This window comes from Sphaerodactylus townsendi, linkage group LG02 (assembly GCF_021028975.2).
Source record: "Sphaerodactylus townsendi isolate TG3544 linkage group LG02, MPM_Stown_v2.3, whole genome shotgun sequence".
Lineage (NCBI taxonomy): Eukaryota > Metazoa > Chordata > Lepidosauria > Squamata > Sphaerodactylidae > Sphaerodactylus > Sphaerodactylus townsendi.
This window is the reverse complement of record NC_059426.1, coordinates 94,476,255-94,490,264: the sequence shown is the minus strand read 5'-3', so window position 1 is coordinate 94,490,264 and position 14,010 is coordinate 94,476,255. Positions and strand designations below refer to the sequence as shown.

The following is a 14,010-nucleotide window of genomic DNA, read 5'->3' as shown; positions in this document are numbered from 1 at the left end:
TGCAATCCCATATTCTCTTCTCTTTACCTGCTTTCATCCCACCCATTAGCCAACATATCTTTGTTGGTGCTTTGTCTTCAGTTTTTCCTTCTTCCCTCCCCCAACAGCCTCTCCCCAGGAAAAATCTGTCCAGTTGGCATGGTGCCAGCTGCCAGACCTGGTTGCATGGCGGGGAACCCAAAATTACTTGTGGGGGCACCCCTTAATCATCCCTTCCCCACACTATTTCCTTTTTCTTTCCTCCTATCAGCCTGGCATCTTCTCCCATTCCCTTGCTTCCTTCCCTCCTTTCCACCCTCCAACCAGTCCACTTTTTATTTACCCCTTCATCTTTACTTACATTTACTATTTATTTACTACTTTTATACTCTACCTTTCTCCTCAGTGGGACCCAAAGCAGGTTATATCATTTTCATCTCCTCCTTTTCCCCCTCACAACTATCCTGTTAGATTAGGCTGAGAATGTGTGACTGACCAAAGATCAACCAGGGACCTTCTATGGCAGAGTGGGGAATCAAACCTGCATCTCCCAGATCAGTCTGAAACTCTAAAACACAGTGTGCCACACTAGATTTTGTGTAGTGGCTGCTGTTGAACAGTAATAAGCAGCCAGGGCTGGGTGGATCATGGAAGTTACATGGAGCAGGTGACCTGTGGTTGCTGTTGTGCCAGACCCTGGTGATCGCTCCTTTGAGGCCACAGCAGCCCTGGAAAAGGCCCTGCCCCTTTCTCCTGTTTTTTATTGGCAAAAACCAAGGCATGAACATGGGCAATACTGTTGTGGCTGCCTAGCAGTCACCAAAACTGAAGCATTGGCTTCTTAAAGCAACAGTCACTGGTTCTATCATTTTGGAGAATTTATCTCCTCCCCCCATATTGATTTCTTATTTCTTTTTAACTTCAGATTTTTCTGCAAATTGGGGGCTTTTATTAGCTTTGTAGGAAGATCTTTGTAGTTTGCTCAAAGCTCCAATTTGCTGTTCGAAATATCCACAGATGGGTCACACTAAGAATTAAATATCATCACAGGATCCTAGGGGTTCTGTGTTCAATAATAGTTGTGTTTAAATACATGTTTTTAAAAACATGAAAAGCTACTGCTGATGCTAGCATGGGTTATTCCAAGTGCTTGATACATAGGTCCATATATTTCAAAATATGTTAAATATTGTAATAGTTACATAAGTATTAAAGCTGGCTTCCGTGAAATCAGTCCATCAGCAGTTCCTAATGGATTTATGTTAATGCAAATAGGTTGCATTCAGTGATCATAGATATTTCCCTTGTTTCCTTCATCATAGACGTTTATTTATGGAGTTGTGTGACTTGTGTGTGAATTAATAGCCACAGGGGTTACACTGTAGAATTGGAAGAAAGTAAAATCACCCTCATACCTCTTCTCCATCACTGTAACATGGCTGACAGAAGGTAAGGGGGATGATGGCATCCACAATGCCTCCTTTGTACAGTCCCCCTGATCTGAATGGCTGTTAGTCTGCAGGGTCTCATGACATTAAGGATCCACCTTCATGGGGTTAAAAAGGGAGGGAACAAAGGAAGGATCCAAATCCTTCCATAGATGTATTATTGGACCCAACCCAATTTGTGTACAGCTTGGGCAAAGTAATTTCCAATAATTTTGAAGTAATTTTTTCAGGGTGCAGTTACTTAGTTCCCATGTATTAAGTATGCGATGTATATTTAAAGAACTGAACTTACTATTAGTTTTAGAAAAGTACTGCTGATGTGTCAGTGTATGGCCATTTAATTTATATATGCTTTCATTTTTTCAATAGTGTTTCAGAATCTCAGGGCTTTCCTGGATGATATGTTTTAAGAAATAGATTTATAAGTGTTACGATTTGTTGCATAGAATCCAGGTATTTTTCTGAAGAAAATTGCATTTACAACAGCAGTTATTACACTTCCAGATTTTCAAGCATACTTTTTACTTAGGAAATGAAATTATCCTGTGGTGTTCCCCCTCTCCTACCTGTGGCTGGGCCTGACAAACCATCCCGCCTTTCCTTTCCAGGGTGTTAGTATCCCCATCTGTGGCCCCAGTCTTAGGGGGCCAAGTAAACGTCAGCGACTTAAGCCACAGGGTGTTGGCAGTTCTCCCCCAGGGTCAGCCCTCTGCCTTCCCCCTCTCTTCAGTGTCTTCTTCCCCTCTTGCTGTTGCCTTTCCCTAGCCTGCTGCCTCCTTCTCAGCTTGCTCTCTCTCTCTGCTGCTTTTCCCCAGCTTTCTGCCTCCTTTTCAGCTTTTCCCCTCTCTGTTGCCTTGTCCCAGCTTTCTGCCTCCTTTGTCGCTCTTTCCCTCTCTGCTTCCTTGCTTTCTGCCTCCTTTGTCGCTCTCCCTCACTCTCTCTTGTCCTCCTCCTCTGCCCCCCTCTCCACCCTCCACGGTCCCCAGCTCCTTCCCTCTGCCCAGACCCTCGCTTGCCCGCTATTCCACGCCTTAAATACCCCCCCCCCAGCCTTCTGGGGCATTCCTGCCCCTGCCCCATGGCCTTGTTTCCGTGTAAAATATTGTCAAACACAACCCCAGGGTTGGATAGTGCTTATAATCTCGACATGTCTCTGTGTTCCTTATGCTGTCATATAGCTGTGTTTCTCAAACTTTTTTTTAACTCAAGCATTCTTTCTAAACATAGGCCTTGTTTCGCAGACACGAATCCTATTATAGGTGTAGCCCTAAGGGGAATGTACCCCCTTTTAGTATCCAGTATGACCTTTAAAGAATTTTATACAAAAATGTTGTTTAGGGCAAGAATATACTTTGCTAAAAGCAGTATCAAGTGACATTGCACATACTTTTATTTACATTGAAGTTGGCACAAAATAAATACTGGTGGTGAGAGGATGCATACATTTCAAGTTACAGTTCTGACTACTGAGGTAAATGCTGTCAAAATTAATGATGTCCTGCTTGTTTGGTCTTTCCTCAATAGATTTCTTCTGTTCAAAAAAAGAATGCAGATCTAGGCCAGGAGGAGATTGTACAGTACTGCATGAAAAATATGAAATGGGTAGAAGATCTCTTTGAGAAGTTTGGTGAACTTCTGAATCATGTACAGCAGAAATGTTCATAACAAACTTTGTCCCAAATCTTATGTTTTCCTACAACATTCATGACAATAAACCTGAACACTCAAAGAAGCTCTGGTTAATCATGCCAGACTCTATTTTAGGTCAGTGGAATTTGTGGTGTTTTTGCTTTTTTGGCTTATAAGGAAAAATTATGTTGCCATGCAAATAGAACTACAAACGAACCTCACTTCATTTTTAACCTGAAGAATGATTTTTGTATTTTGTAAACTCTTGTATTGAAATAACTTAGGTTTATTTTTGACAAGATGATCAAAGCATGCACTATATATATATATTTTGGCTATGGAAAGCATCACTTTAAAATATCATGCCTTTTTCTGACTCTGAATATTAGAAAGAGTCTGGATAGGTGAACTAATATTTACATTTGACTGACTTATTAAGTAGATCATGTACATTTTGTAAACAGAGTTAGCGTGATAAGAAATTCTGTATATGAAAAATCGCCATAAAAATGAAATTCTTGTTCTATGACTCCTTTTTACTGCTGTTTATGTTCAGGAGACTGAACGTGGAGTTGGTGCAATTCTAGGACTGACATTTTGTGTCAAATTATATTGTAATGAAAACAATGGACTATTTTTTCTGTTTCTTTTTTTTGAAGAAAAACATTTTTTATTCTGTACTTTTTTCCTTTGGAAAGAAATTAAGTGTACATTTTATCTCACTAATAGTTGTATTTTTCACAGAGAAAATATTGTGACAACTGTTTCATGTATCTTTGTACTACTTTCTATTGTTTTAGTAAATCTTGTTTATTTTATATGTTAATTTCATATTGTTAACTATAAATCTTGAGATAAACATTTTGTTTATACAAGTTTTCTTCAGTGTTAACCAGGAATAAAATGTACGAGACTTTATAAGTTTGTTCTGTAAGTGTAATTGTGTTTAGACACTGCATTTATTTTCTGATACATGAAAATAAATTTCTTAGTAAAATTGGATGATTGAGAATTTAAGTGAAGAACTACTACACCTATCTTCTAGACAACAAAGATTGATGCAGTGTTAAAACACAGCAGGCATAGTTTTGCTTTAGAACTGGTAATGGCAGATCTGTTTGTTTCTTGGTGCCTTTAAAATCCTCAGACATTTTGTAGTTTTCTGAGTTATTTTTATTCACTATGGGTAGTAGGTCACACCTAGATGACAGATGTGTGAATCTCAAATAAATAGGAAATTTTCTTTATTAGCCAACAGAATGCCTTACCTCAGCCACTGAGTCCTCTGCTTGGATTTGTAAAAAGACTGGATGTATCTTCATCAAATAATTTATAAAAAATAATTGATTTGTCCTTTCAATGCCACTTAGTGCCTTAATTTCAGCCAAGAAAGCAGAATTCCTTGTTCACTAACCAACCAGGATATTCTTATATGTAGCATGGTGTATTTTCCTTAGTTGAAAATATATTCATTGCACCTTAGATTTGTAAAGTATGATGAAGGGCTGTGTTAATGAGCAATTAAACTAGGATTTCAAAATATCAAAGGACAACATTTTGATCTCTACTTTCAGTTGTTTTATCTGGATACAGTACCCTTTTCTTCAGTTTTGGGGGGTAGCAAGATGCAAAAATTGAAAATTTGGTAAATTATTTTATTGACATTTGAAAAAATGTTCATGTGTCTTGAAGGTTCTTTATACTGCACTTGCCTTGGATAAGCCAGGTTCTATTACTGGAACTAAGGATATGTTGTACCTCAAGTGGTCCTATAGAAGAATTTAACTGACTGTAGGTTTACAGAATTAAGGCTGCATTTTAATCCTCTATCTGTAATTATGTCTTTTTACATTTTATTGGTGAGATACAAGTCAGCCGGCAAGGAAGAACCCTGTATTGCTGAATCTTATCTGAAACCTCAGCATACGTATGTTCTCAAGAAAAAGAGGGTGTAGTAGAGATGCAGAGTTGTCATTCTTTCTGCCTTTAAAAAATCAGGATTTGCAGATGAACCAACCACTTGATGGTTCACAGCTGTTAACAAAAAAGTTCTACAACCAGTTAATTATACCGTACAATGCAGGGTAATATATAAAGATGTACTTTAATGGAACAAATGAATGCTTGATGTGTGACTGGCTCATTAATTATAAAATAAGGTAGAATTTGATCACTGTGGACCCTTCAGTACAGGGTAGTCAAACACAAGTTCTCTTAGATTTTTCAGATGTTTTTCTGCTTTTGTAACCAGCTTTTAGAGGTAACACATCTCATGCAAATCTTCATTTTTTATTGTTGCAAGTTATTCTGAATAAAGTGCTAGGCATTGCTCTGTGCCATACATAAAATACAGCTTCAAGTTTTCTGTTCTATTCTGGGTATGGGATTATTAAGAGAATGATGCCCAGGTGATGTTTCAGCACTGTAGAAGAATGCAAAGGACTATTCTGTCTTTTCTTAAGCCACCATGTTTTAAACTTCCTATTCTCAGGAATCTTCTTTCACATTTGCCGTAGAAATGTCTCACTTCTGCTAAGGGGCCAAGTCCGAAAAAGGATTCTGGCATCTCTTCTAGGGTGCCCATCAATTAACACAGATCCTGTTGGGCCTCATCATTCCTGCAAATGAAGTGAGATTACTTCCTAAGGCATATCCAACATTTATTTGTGGCTGAGCATTACATGGCAAGATCTATGGCAGAAGGAAAGAACAATTGTTCATCGTCATGGATTCATTTGCTGAAAAGCTCCTAGGGAAGTAACGGTGCTAGACAGACAGCATTTGTCTTTTGTTTGGCAGAGTTCAAAATGCAGGTTTTTTTCAGGAAAAAGAAATGACACATAAACCAAAACATAAAGATTTTAAGTTTCTCCTACTAAAATTACAGGAAGAAATGAAAGCTTATAATCAAATTAACAGGGTTACTGAGGAGATGAGTAACAGCAATGTTACCTAAGAAATAGCTGATTACTGACTACCAGAAAACACACTATACAATACAGAAGTACTAAATAAGTTAGCCAATAAATAAACCATTTTAGATCAGTGTTTTCTGTTTTCTTTTTTCCAAGAAAAATGTGTGCTAAAGAGCCTTTGAAGAATACTTAACATCTTCAAGTGATTGGTATTACATAGGATTTCTAGAGTACATGTAAGATCTGAAATCACTGGGTCTTGATTCCATTTTAATGTACATGAGGTTGGAGCCGTCATTGCACATGCAAGATTTGCTCATATCCTTGCATTTGCACAGTATCATTTTTGAGATAATAGATTTGGTTGCAGCTACAGAGGTGTGTTTTAATGTATTTAGAATGCAGTATCCATGAGGTATAAGTTGAAATCATTTACATTTTCTAAAATTTACATTCCAACAAGTTTGTTTGTGATCTGTAAAGCAAATTTCTAAAATCATGTACTCTCACCTTTCCCTTCAAGTTTCATGTACCATCAGCGATACAACTGTATTGTTCAGCTTTCTTTGCCTGGATGTTGCATCATTTTCCTCTACTGCTTTAAGTAATATATTACGAACCCAACCAGTCTTCCAATAAACAGTCTTCATAGAGGAAATATATTTTAAATATTTAAGGTTTTACTACTATTTAAAGTAATTTAAAAATGAACATGCCAAAACTGTAGGAAATTGCAGATATCTGTGTATAGTTCAAATTCTGCTGATCACAATTTGTTTGGCTTTATATGCTAACAGCTTTTATATATTACACAACGCACATCCGTATATATTTTACTACTTAAGTTAATGTTCACATCATTCACAAATGCATGGTCATACGTATCTCTTTTATGTAATGCAAAACTTTAGGCTAGGACTAATAAGTTACCTTCTGCTTTTTAGTCCAATTTTCAGGTGGTCCATGATCATGTATAGTTATAAAAAGTCATGATTTTTGTAATGTTGATTTGATGTTACTAAACACATTAAAGTGAAACATTTTTATAAAAGATTGCTCAGAAGTTTTTTTAAAAAAATTAAAAATGTGTGTGCCCGGTGATCACAATCCATACGTTAACACACAGGATGGAAGGTGGTGTTAGTTGTGTCACTATAACTGTTCATGCTACATTGAAAGTTGTCTTTGGCATTCAGATACAGGAGAAGGGTGTTTTACTGAGAAGAAAAACATGTGCAAGATCAGTCATTCAAGCTTGATAGTGTTCCTATTTGGCAGAAGTTGCAGCCACGGCCACAAGCAAGAAATGTGTATACTTATCACATATTGAGGCCAGATGTGGCAAGCTGAGCTCATCTTTTACTCCCTTGACTATTATATTTTCCATTGGGGAAAGCAAAGCAATGTTAAGTATTTAATATTACCAACGTGACTTACAATTATTTTTCTGTTGTATTCCATTACATACATTACTAAACGGTGGCCTTTCTGGCTGTGGGCTCTGAAGTTCCTTTTTTAGATATATGACTGTTCTTGCTATTTATCTTACCCAAAATAGATAACTGCGAAACAGAGGTGTATCGGGGGGAAATGGCGCCCAGGGACAACACCTGCTACAAGCGCTCCGCACCCCCCAACCCCCCCGTGCAGGGCTCAGGGTAGCGGCGGCTCAAATGGGCCCTGCAGCGGCAGGCCGGCTCCTGGGTTGGCCTGCTGCCATGGTGCCCGTCTGAGCCACACACCCCAACTCTCTGCAGGCAGCCTCCTGCCTTCTCTGGGCCCTGCCGCTGTGGTACCCGTTTAAGCTGCCCCCGCTCCTGAGGGCCTGGGGAGGGAAGAAGGCATCTCAGACAGGAACCACAGCAGCAGGCGTGACTCTGTCAGAGCCAGGTCAGCGCGGTGGGGGCGGGGGTGATTTTACACCCCGCCCCCATTGTTGCGCCCAGGGTCATTTGACCCCACCTATCCCCGTGTGCAGTACACCACTGCTGTACATGCAGGCCAAACAACTCAGCCTAACATTAAGTATATTTTTGTGTGCTTACAAAACTGACCATATGTGCAAAATCTAATTAAACATGTGAGAGAAAAATTGGTGGAGGAAATGGCATTTAATTTCTAGTTTCAACAGACTTTACAATATTGACAAATGTATACAAATTTTTCATCACTACTTGAAAGCACATTTTATTGAATTCAATCAGTGTTAAGTGGCCTGAGGGTTTCCTGCACTATACACTTGCTTAGGAATCAGTCTCAAGTGCCACTGAAATCACTGAAATTTCAATTACAATGAGCTTATGAGCAGGATATGGGCAGCCCAATCCAGAGAGTCCAAATACCCCTCTAGAGGCAGCACACCTTTGTGCCAGCATTAGTACCCATTCCACCAGTGCAAGGGGCAAATGAGCTGACAAAAGGGGTACTTACTGTGGTGGCAGGGTGCCTTCTGTGGCACCCAGCCTGGAAGCTATCTCCATCACCCAAGCCACCCAGAACAAAATGTTGAGCCGGCAGGAGTAGGCCGGGGGGCAAGGTCTTCAGTTTCCGGCCAGGCCTGGTGTATCAGCGGAACCACAGGCGAAGATATGATTTTCGTGACATATCTCTATTCTTTCTTACGGGGGATTGTTTTGACTTTTCTGGGCTACCCATGTTGCAGAAAAAAACTTTGAAGAGAGCGGGGTGGTGTTGGAGCAACACTGTCCCTGCCCACCCGTCAAATCTGAATTCCCCTGTAAATCGCTTTTTAAAAAACTAGTATTTTTTTACAAGGTTGGCAAGATAGCCTTTTCTACATGGCTATAATGCTAACCACTTACCTTTTGTGACGTTTCAAATTCACTGTATGATATCACCATTCTTAATGTAGACATGCCCATCTCTTATATTTCCATAGTTAAAGTATAATTATGTGAAGCATCTTCAGTTCTTCTATGAACTGTACTTGAGAAGTAGCAGTGCTACTAAAGGAAAAAAGAAAAGTAGCAATGCTACTGTTTTCAAAGTGCAGTTTATATAAGTGACAGGTATCTCATTCAAGGAAGGTGAATACCTACTTTACAGTTACTTAAAAAAATAATTGCCTTTCCCCAGTTTTTGCGTAGTTGTGATACAGTTTCAGAGACAGAAAATCTCATCTACTTTTCATGTGCAAGTGAAGGAATTGTCCCTTATAAGCTGTAAAGTTGCCTCCAATTTATGGCATCCTTGTGAATGAAAATTCTTATCAGCTTTCTTCATTGTCCAACTTTCATACTCATACATAGTAATGAGGAATAATATAGTATGAATTATCTTGATTGTCTTCAGCAACACTTCTTTAAGAAGTTTTTTCTAGTTCCTTCATGGCTGCTCTTCCAAGTTACAGAATTAGTAAGACTGTACTTATTTATTTATTTATTTATTTATTTAAGTTAATTACAGTCTCTTTTACAGAGACTTACCAACTTTACATTCTCATCAATAAGGGGGGACCCATGACTCAGTGATACAGCCCTGCATTCCTGAAGTCTCCAGCAGAGGCGTAGCTGGGCAAAGCTGCGCCTGGGATGGTCTGCCAGTTCTCCCCCCCCCCCCCGCGCGCCACCACTTACCTTACCTTCTAGGTTGATGGTGCGGCACGGGGATCCATGGGAGGGGCAGAAAATTTGGAGGTCACCATCCCCCCTCTGCCCCATGGAGCAGGCGGTTGCAGAGGGGGTTTCCCTGCCTGGCGCCACTGCCTCCCGCAGTGCTAGAGGTGGTGGCACCAGGCAGGTCGCACAGCCACCATCCCCCCTCAGCCCCACCGTCAGGCAGAGGGGGTTTTCCTGCCCAGCCCCGCTGCCTCCCACAGCACAAGAGGTTGTGGCACCGGGTAGGCTGCGGCCACCATCCCCCCTCAGCCCCACGGAGCAGGCAGAGGGGGTTTCCCTGCCCGGCACCACAGCCTCCCACAGCATGAGAGGCGGCAGCACTGGGCAGGTCGTGACCTCCATTTCCCCACCGCCTGACGGAGCAGGCAGAGGGGGTTTCCCCTGCCCGGTGCCTCCACCTCCACAGCACCAGGGACTATCTGTCCCAGATGTCCCCATTGGCACTACACTTCTGGTCTCCAGTTAAAAGGATGATATGAAAGAGCTCTGATTGAGACCCTGGAGAATCTGTAACAGCCACAGTAGACAATTCTGACTGGAGACCAGTAGTCTAATCCTTAGGATAGGGCAGTTTTGTGGCAATAGTCATATCTTCACAGGCTGCTTTTCATTCTCATATTTCCCACCACACCTGAATGGGTGTACAACCTATGGAAGCTGCTCAAAGTGTACCGTTTTCCGCTTGAAGCAATAAAATTAATTTGTTTTCTATAGTACAGTCCGTGTGAATTAAAACCATATGCTGAAAATCTATTTGTCTCATCCAGAGGATAATGGCTACAGAAGCATGTTTTCCATGAGTAACTGCTTAAAATGTTCTTCTTGTGCTGGTTTCTACAGTGTGTCTTAATCTGGGCTGAATGAAACCATTGTTCATTTGATGAAATAAGATGCAGATGAGGGCTAGTTAAAAATAACTGAAATATTTATGAAATAGTTATGATGAATACTATTTGATATAGTTCAATAGAGCTCTAGACATAGAATCAAATGATTAATTCTGTTTATTATAATCCTTTTATCAGTATTAAAAAGTTGAAGCTTTATTCTTAAGCACAAAGTTAAAACTTTGTAAAATGAGGGCAATCAAAGGATTGTTTAGAGCACAGATATTACAAATTTTGTTAATCTTGAAAGAAATTCAGACGTAGGATCCAGCCTTCTATTTAATGTTTCTATATGGTTTTTTTACAGCCCCATCCAAAGGGAAGGGAAGGGGAAGGAATGGTTCAAAGGAACCGGCGCAAGCTCACACTGGCAGATTAACCCATGTTCTGGTGGGGTGAGTTCTGGTGGGGTGAGTTAGCCGGGAGGTCGGGCAGACCTCAGTGCTACCCAATCCAGAAGAATGCTTGATGTTCTGGATTGCATTGGTGTCCAATTGGACACCAGTACAGGAGGCAGGGCAGGCTGTTCCTGGGGGTGGAGCCAACTATAGTCAGCTCCCACCCAGGCTTTTGTGCCCCCGACTTATGCCACCAAAACAGTGCTGTAGTCCATTCAGCCCCATGAAGGACTTTCATCTAGCTGAAGAGATTTTTTTTCTTTTTCTGCCTCCCCATGCTGCCCAAAAGCCCTTTTTGGAAGTGGTGGGACAGGGTGACAGGGTAGTGGTGCCATGTCCCGGCACCTTGGCCTCTGAATGGAACAGTAAAGTGATGAAACTTTGGTTATCTAATGACCATTGACATACATAAGAGTGGTGCACATACATACCTTAATTTTATCCTGCTGTCATCTAATGTAAGGAAGAAATGGGTAACTAGGAACACTTGAAAACTGACTCATTTGACTCACGGTTTGTTTGCTGGTCACAAACAGGGGAACTGTGGTTTTTTTTTAAAACGTATTGTTTGGTATTCATTTACTGACATTATTTTGTCCATGTGAATTTTTGCAGCGCTGTACAGAAGCAATTGATCCTTCCTAAAATCAATCACCTGCCCCAGTGGAAATGCAAAAGGGCCCCCACAGGGCAACGAAATGAAACTTCACCCTGACTACTGCACAGTTGCAAAGCTGTTTGAGATGAATGGCAGTCAGATGAACAGATGAGAATTTCAGCTCACAAGTCATTGAGCTATTGAATATGGTATGTTTGTGGCATCGCTACTGATAACATTTATTAAACAGGGTTCTCAAATATAAAGCAGGTTGTCATGGAAGCATTAGCTCCTGGGAATCAGAAAATATGCCCATTGACTCTTTCTTGAATGGGCCAGCTCCTAAAGTACAGATTCGTTCCCCATGTCTTATCAGCTGCACATGCATGGCTAACTCCGTTTTTTAGTGAAACAACCTTGTGGGATAATTTTACACATCAGTAAGTGTGTTGAACTTACCTTGTTTTCTCTGACTGGAAGACTTCTGAGGTTGCTTTACTTTCCCTCCATTGTTCTTGTGTAACTGCCTAAGTGTCTTCCCCAGTTACATTTAGGAAAAGCTCAGGTGAGTCAGATTTTGAACATTCCTAATTAACAATAGAAAACCTTATTATCATCAATGTTTATCTTGGAAAGCCCTGTGGTGTAGCAGTTAAGATCAGGTGAACTTTAATCTGGAGAACCAAGTTTGATTTCCCACTCCTCCACATAAGCAGCGGACTCTTATCTGGTGAACTGGATTTGTTTCCCTACTCCTACACATGAAGCCTGCTGAGTGACCTTGGACTAGTCACAGTTCTTCAGAACTCCTTTGAGTCTCCTTACAAAGAGAAAGGGGGTATCCAAACTCTTTTTCTTCTACAACTAGTAGAAAAATGCTATCTTTCAGAATCTTATTGAAAAAGGGGGATAAGGCGTTTGGAAGGGCTCCATTATCAGTATTTTAAATGTAAGTTGCAGTTTGTAGTTTAATCTGCATCATACTGTGCAATGATCTGAAATATGGATCATTGATGTTATTGTTTGTTTGCGGCGTGGGGAGGAAGGAACCTATTTTACAATTTTGCAATAGTTACCTCTGTTGATTGTAGTGACTATGATAAATCAGTCATGTCCAGAAAAATACTGAGTGGCAGGAAGCCTTCCCTGGGAGTCAGTAGCGGGTCGGAAGGATGGCAGCACCTGTGAAGATGGCTGTTGGTCACCTGGAGGGGCTCTCTGTTGCAAGAGACAAAGCACTGAGAGGCTGGAGGAGGAACTATCAGAGGTGCTTTGGGCCCCTGTTCAATTCCTAACACTAACAGCCTAACAGAGGTGGCACAGGAATTGGCATAGGGGTGTTTTTATGGCACCTGGATGACCTGCTGGACAGTGCAGCTACCAGTATGCAGAGGGCACCTGTGACTACATGGACTGAACATGACATCTCCCCCTTTCCCTTTGGAATTTGGGCACACTATACACAGTATGGGCAGGGGGAACGGCTTGGGGTGTTATGGGGAAAATGCTGAGGCCCTACCACCAGTGTCAGGTGTCCAGAGACCTGCGATGGAACTTGGACAGTTTAAGTGCGTGTGAGGGGGTGCTGCTAGTGAGCAAGCATCCCTGGCCCAATGTATAGGTATGAAGGTTTAGACAATTTAGAAAGCCAACAGGAAGAAAATTGATTAATTTGAAAGGTTAACTGAGGCTATCCTACTTTGGTCACAAGAAAAGTCAATCACTCGAAAATTATGCTAAGAAAAATGGAAGACAGCAAGACAAGAAGACCAAACGTGAAGTGGATTGGCTTGGCGATAAATGAACTCGCAGCTCAGGGGCTCTCAGCCTGCAAGAGCTGAACAATGCTGTTAGTGACAGGCCATTTTGAAAGTTATTAATTCATAGGGTCACCATAGGTCAAGAGCAATTTGAGGGCATTTAACTCAAACACTCATAAATATTATACAAATCATTTTGACCGAATGTGTGTTTCTTGAATTCAAGAAACTTCTAGGTCCATGTGCCACTTTAAAACGTTTTAGAGAAATCGTGAGGTTTCCCGCTGGAGGCACATGCCTAACATAGCCTTAACAGCCCTCGGCTCCGCAGTTCCTTTTTTTAGACGTTCGACTGTTCTCGTCATCTACCCTCCCCTCCCTCTGGGCTACGGACGAGACTCCTGTGCTTTTCCCACGGGCGTGCTGAAGAAGACATTTCACGAGGAGTAGCTCAGTTTATCACTGCAGCATTATGGATGAGAAAAAAAGACACCTTCGGAGGTTTTTTCTTCTGACTGCTTTTTGTCCGTTCCCATTCTTCGATAGGATCGAAAACAGCGAGCGCAATGACACTGCATTGCCCTGGGAACGAAAAGTCATCAGCGGCACCCCCGGTAATCGCAAAGCAGGCACCAGGAGTCCGACCCAGCGTTTGGGTCCCACCTTTATGGTTGGAATGTTTAAGTGGCCTGAGGTGGGGCCCCCTGAACAAGCATCGGCCAATCAGGGTAGTTGCTGTTTGTTAGACCCCGCCCTTT

At 41.2% G+C, this 14,010-nt stretch overlaps 1 protein-coding gene across 2 annotated transcripts in view; it reads left to right on the top strand.

Annotated features, from left to right (window-relative positions):
* QSER1 (glutamine and serine rich 1) overlaps positions 1–7,022 on the top strand; it is a 40,233-nt gene extending 33,211 nt beyond the window's left edge. For both annotated transcript variants that reach the window (XM_048484353.1, XM_048484352.1), the window contains exon 13: positions 2,952–7,022. In XM_048484353.1, coding sequence (XP_048340310.1) covers positions 2,952–3,092 — 141 coding nt within the window. In that variant the 3' untranslated portion in view covers positions 3,093–7,022. The remainder of the gene's footprint in view (positions 1–2,951) is intronic.
* Positions 7,023–14,010: the final 6,988 nt, after the last annotated feature.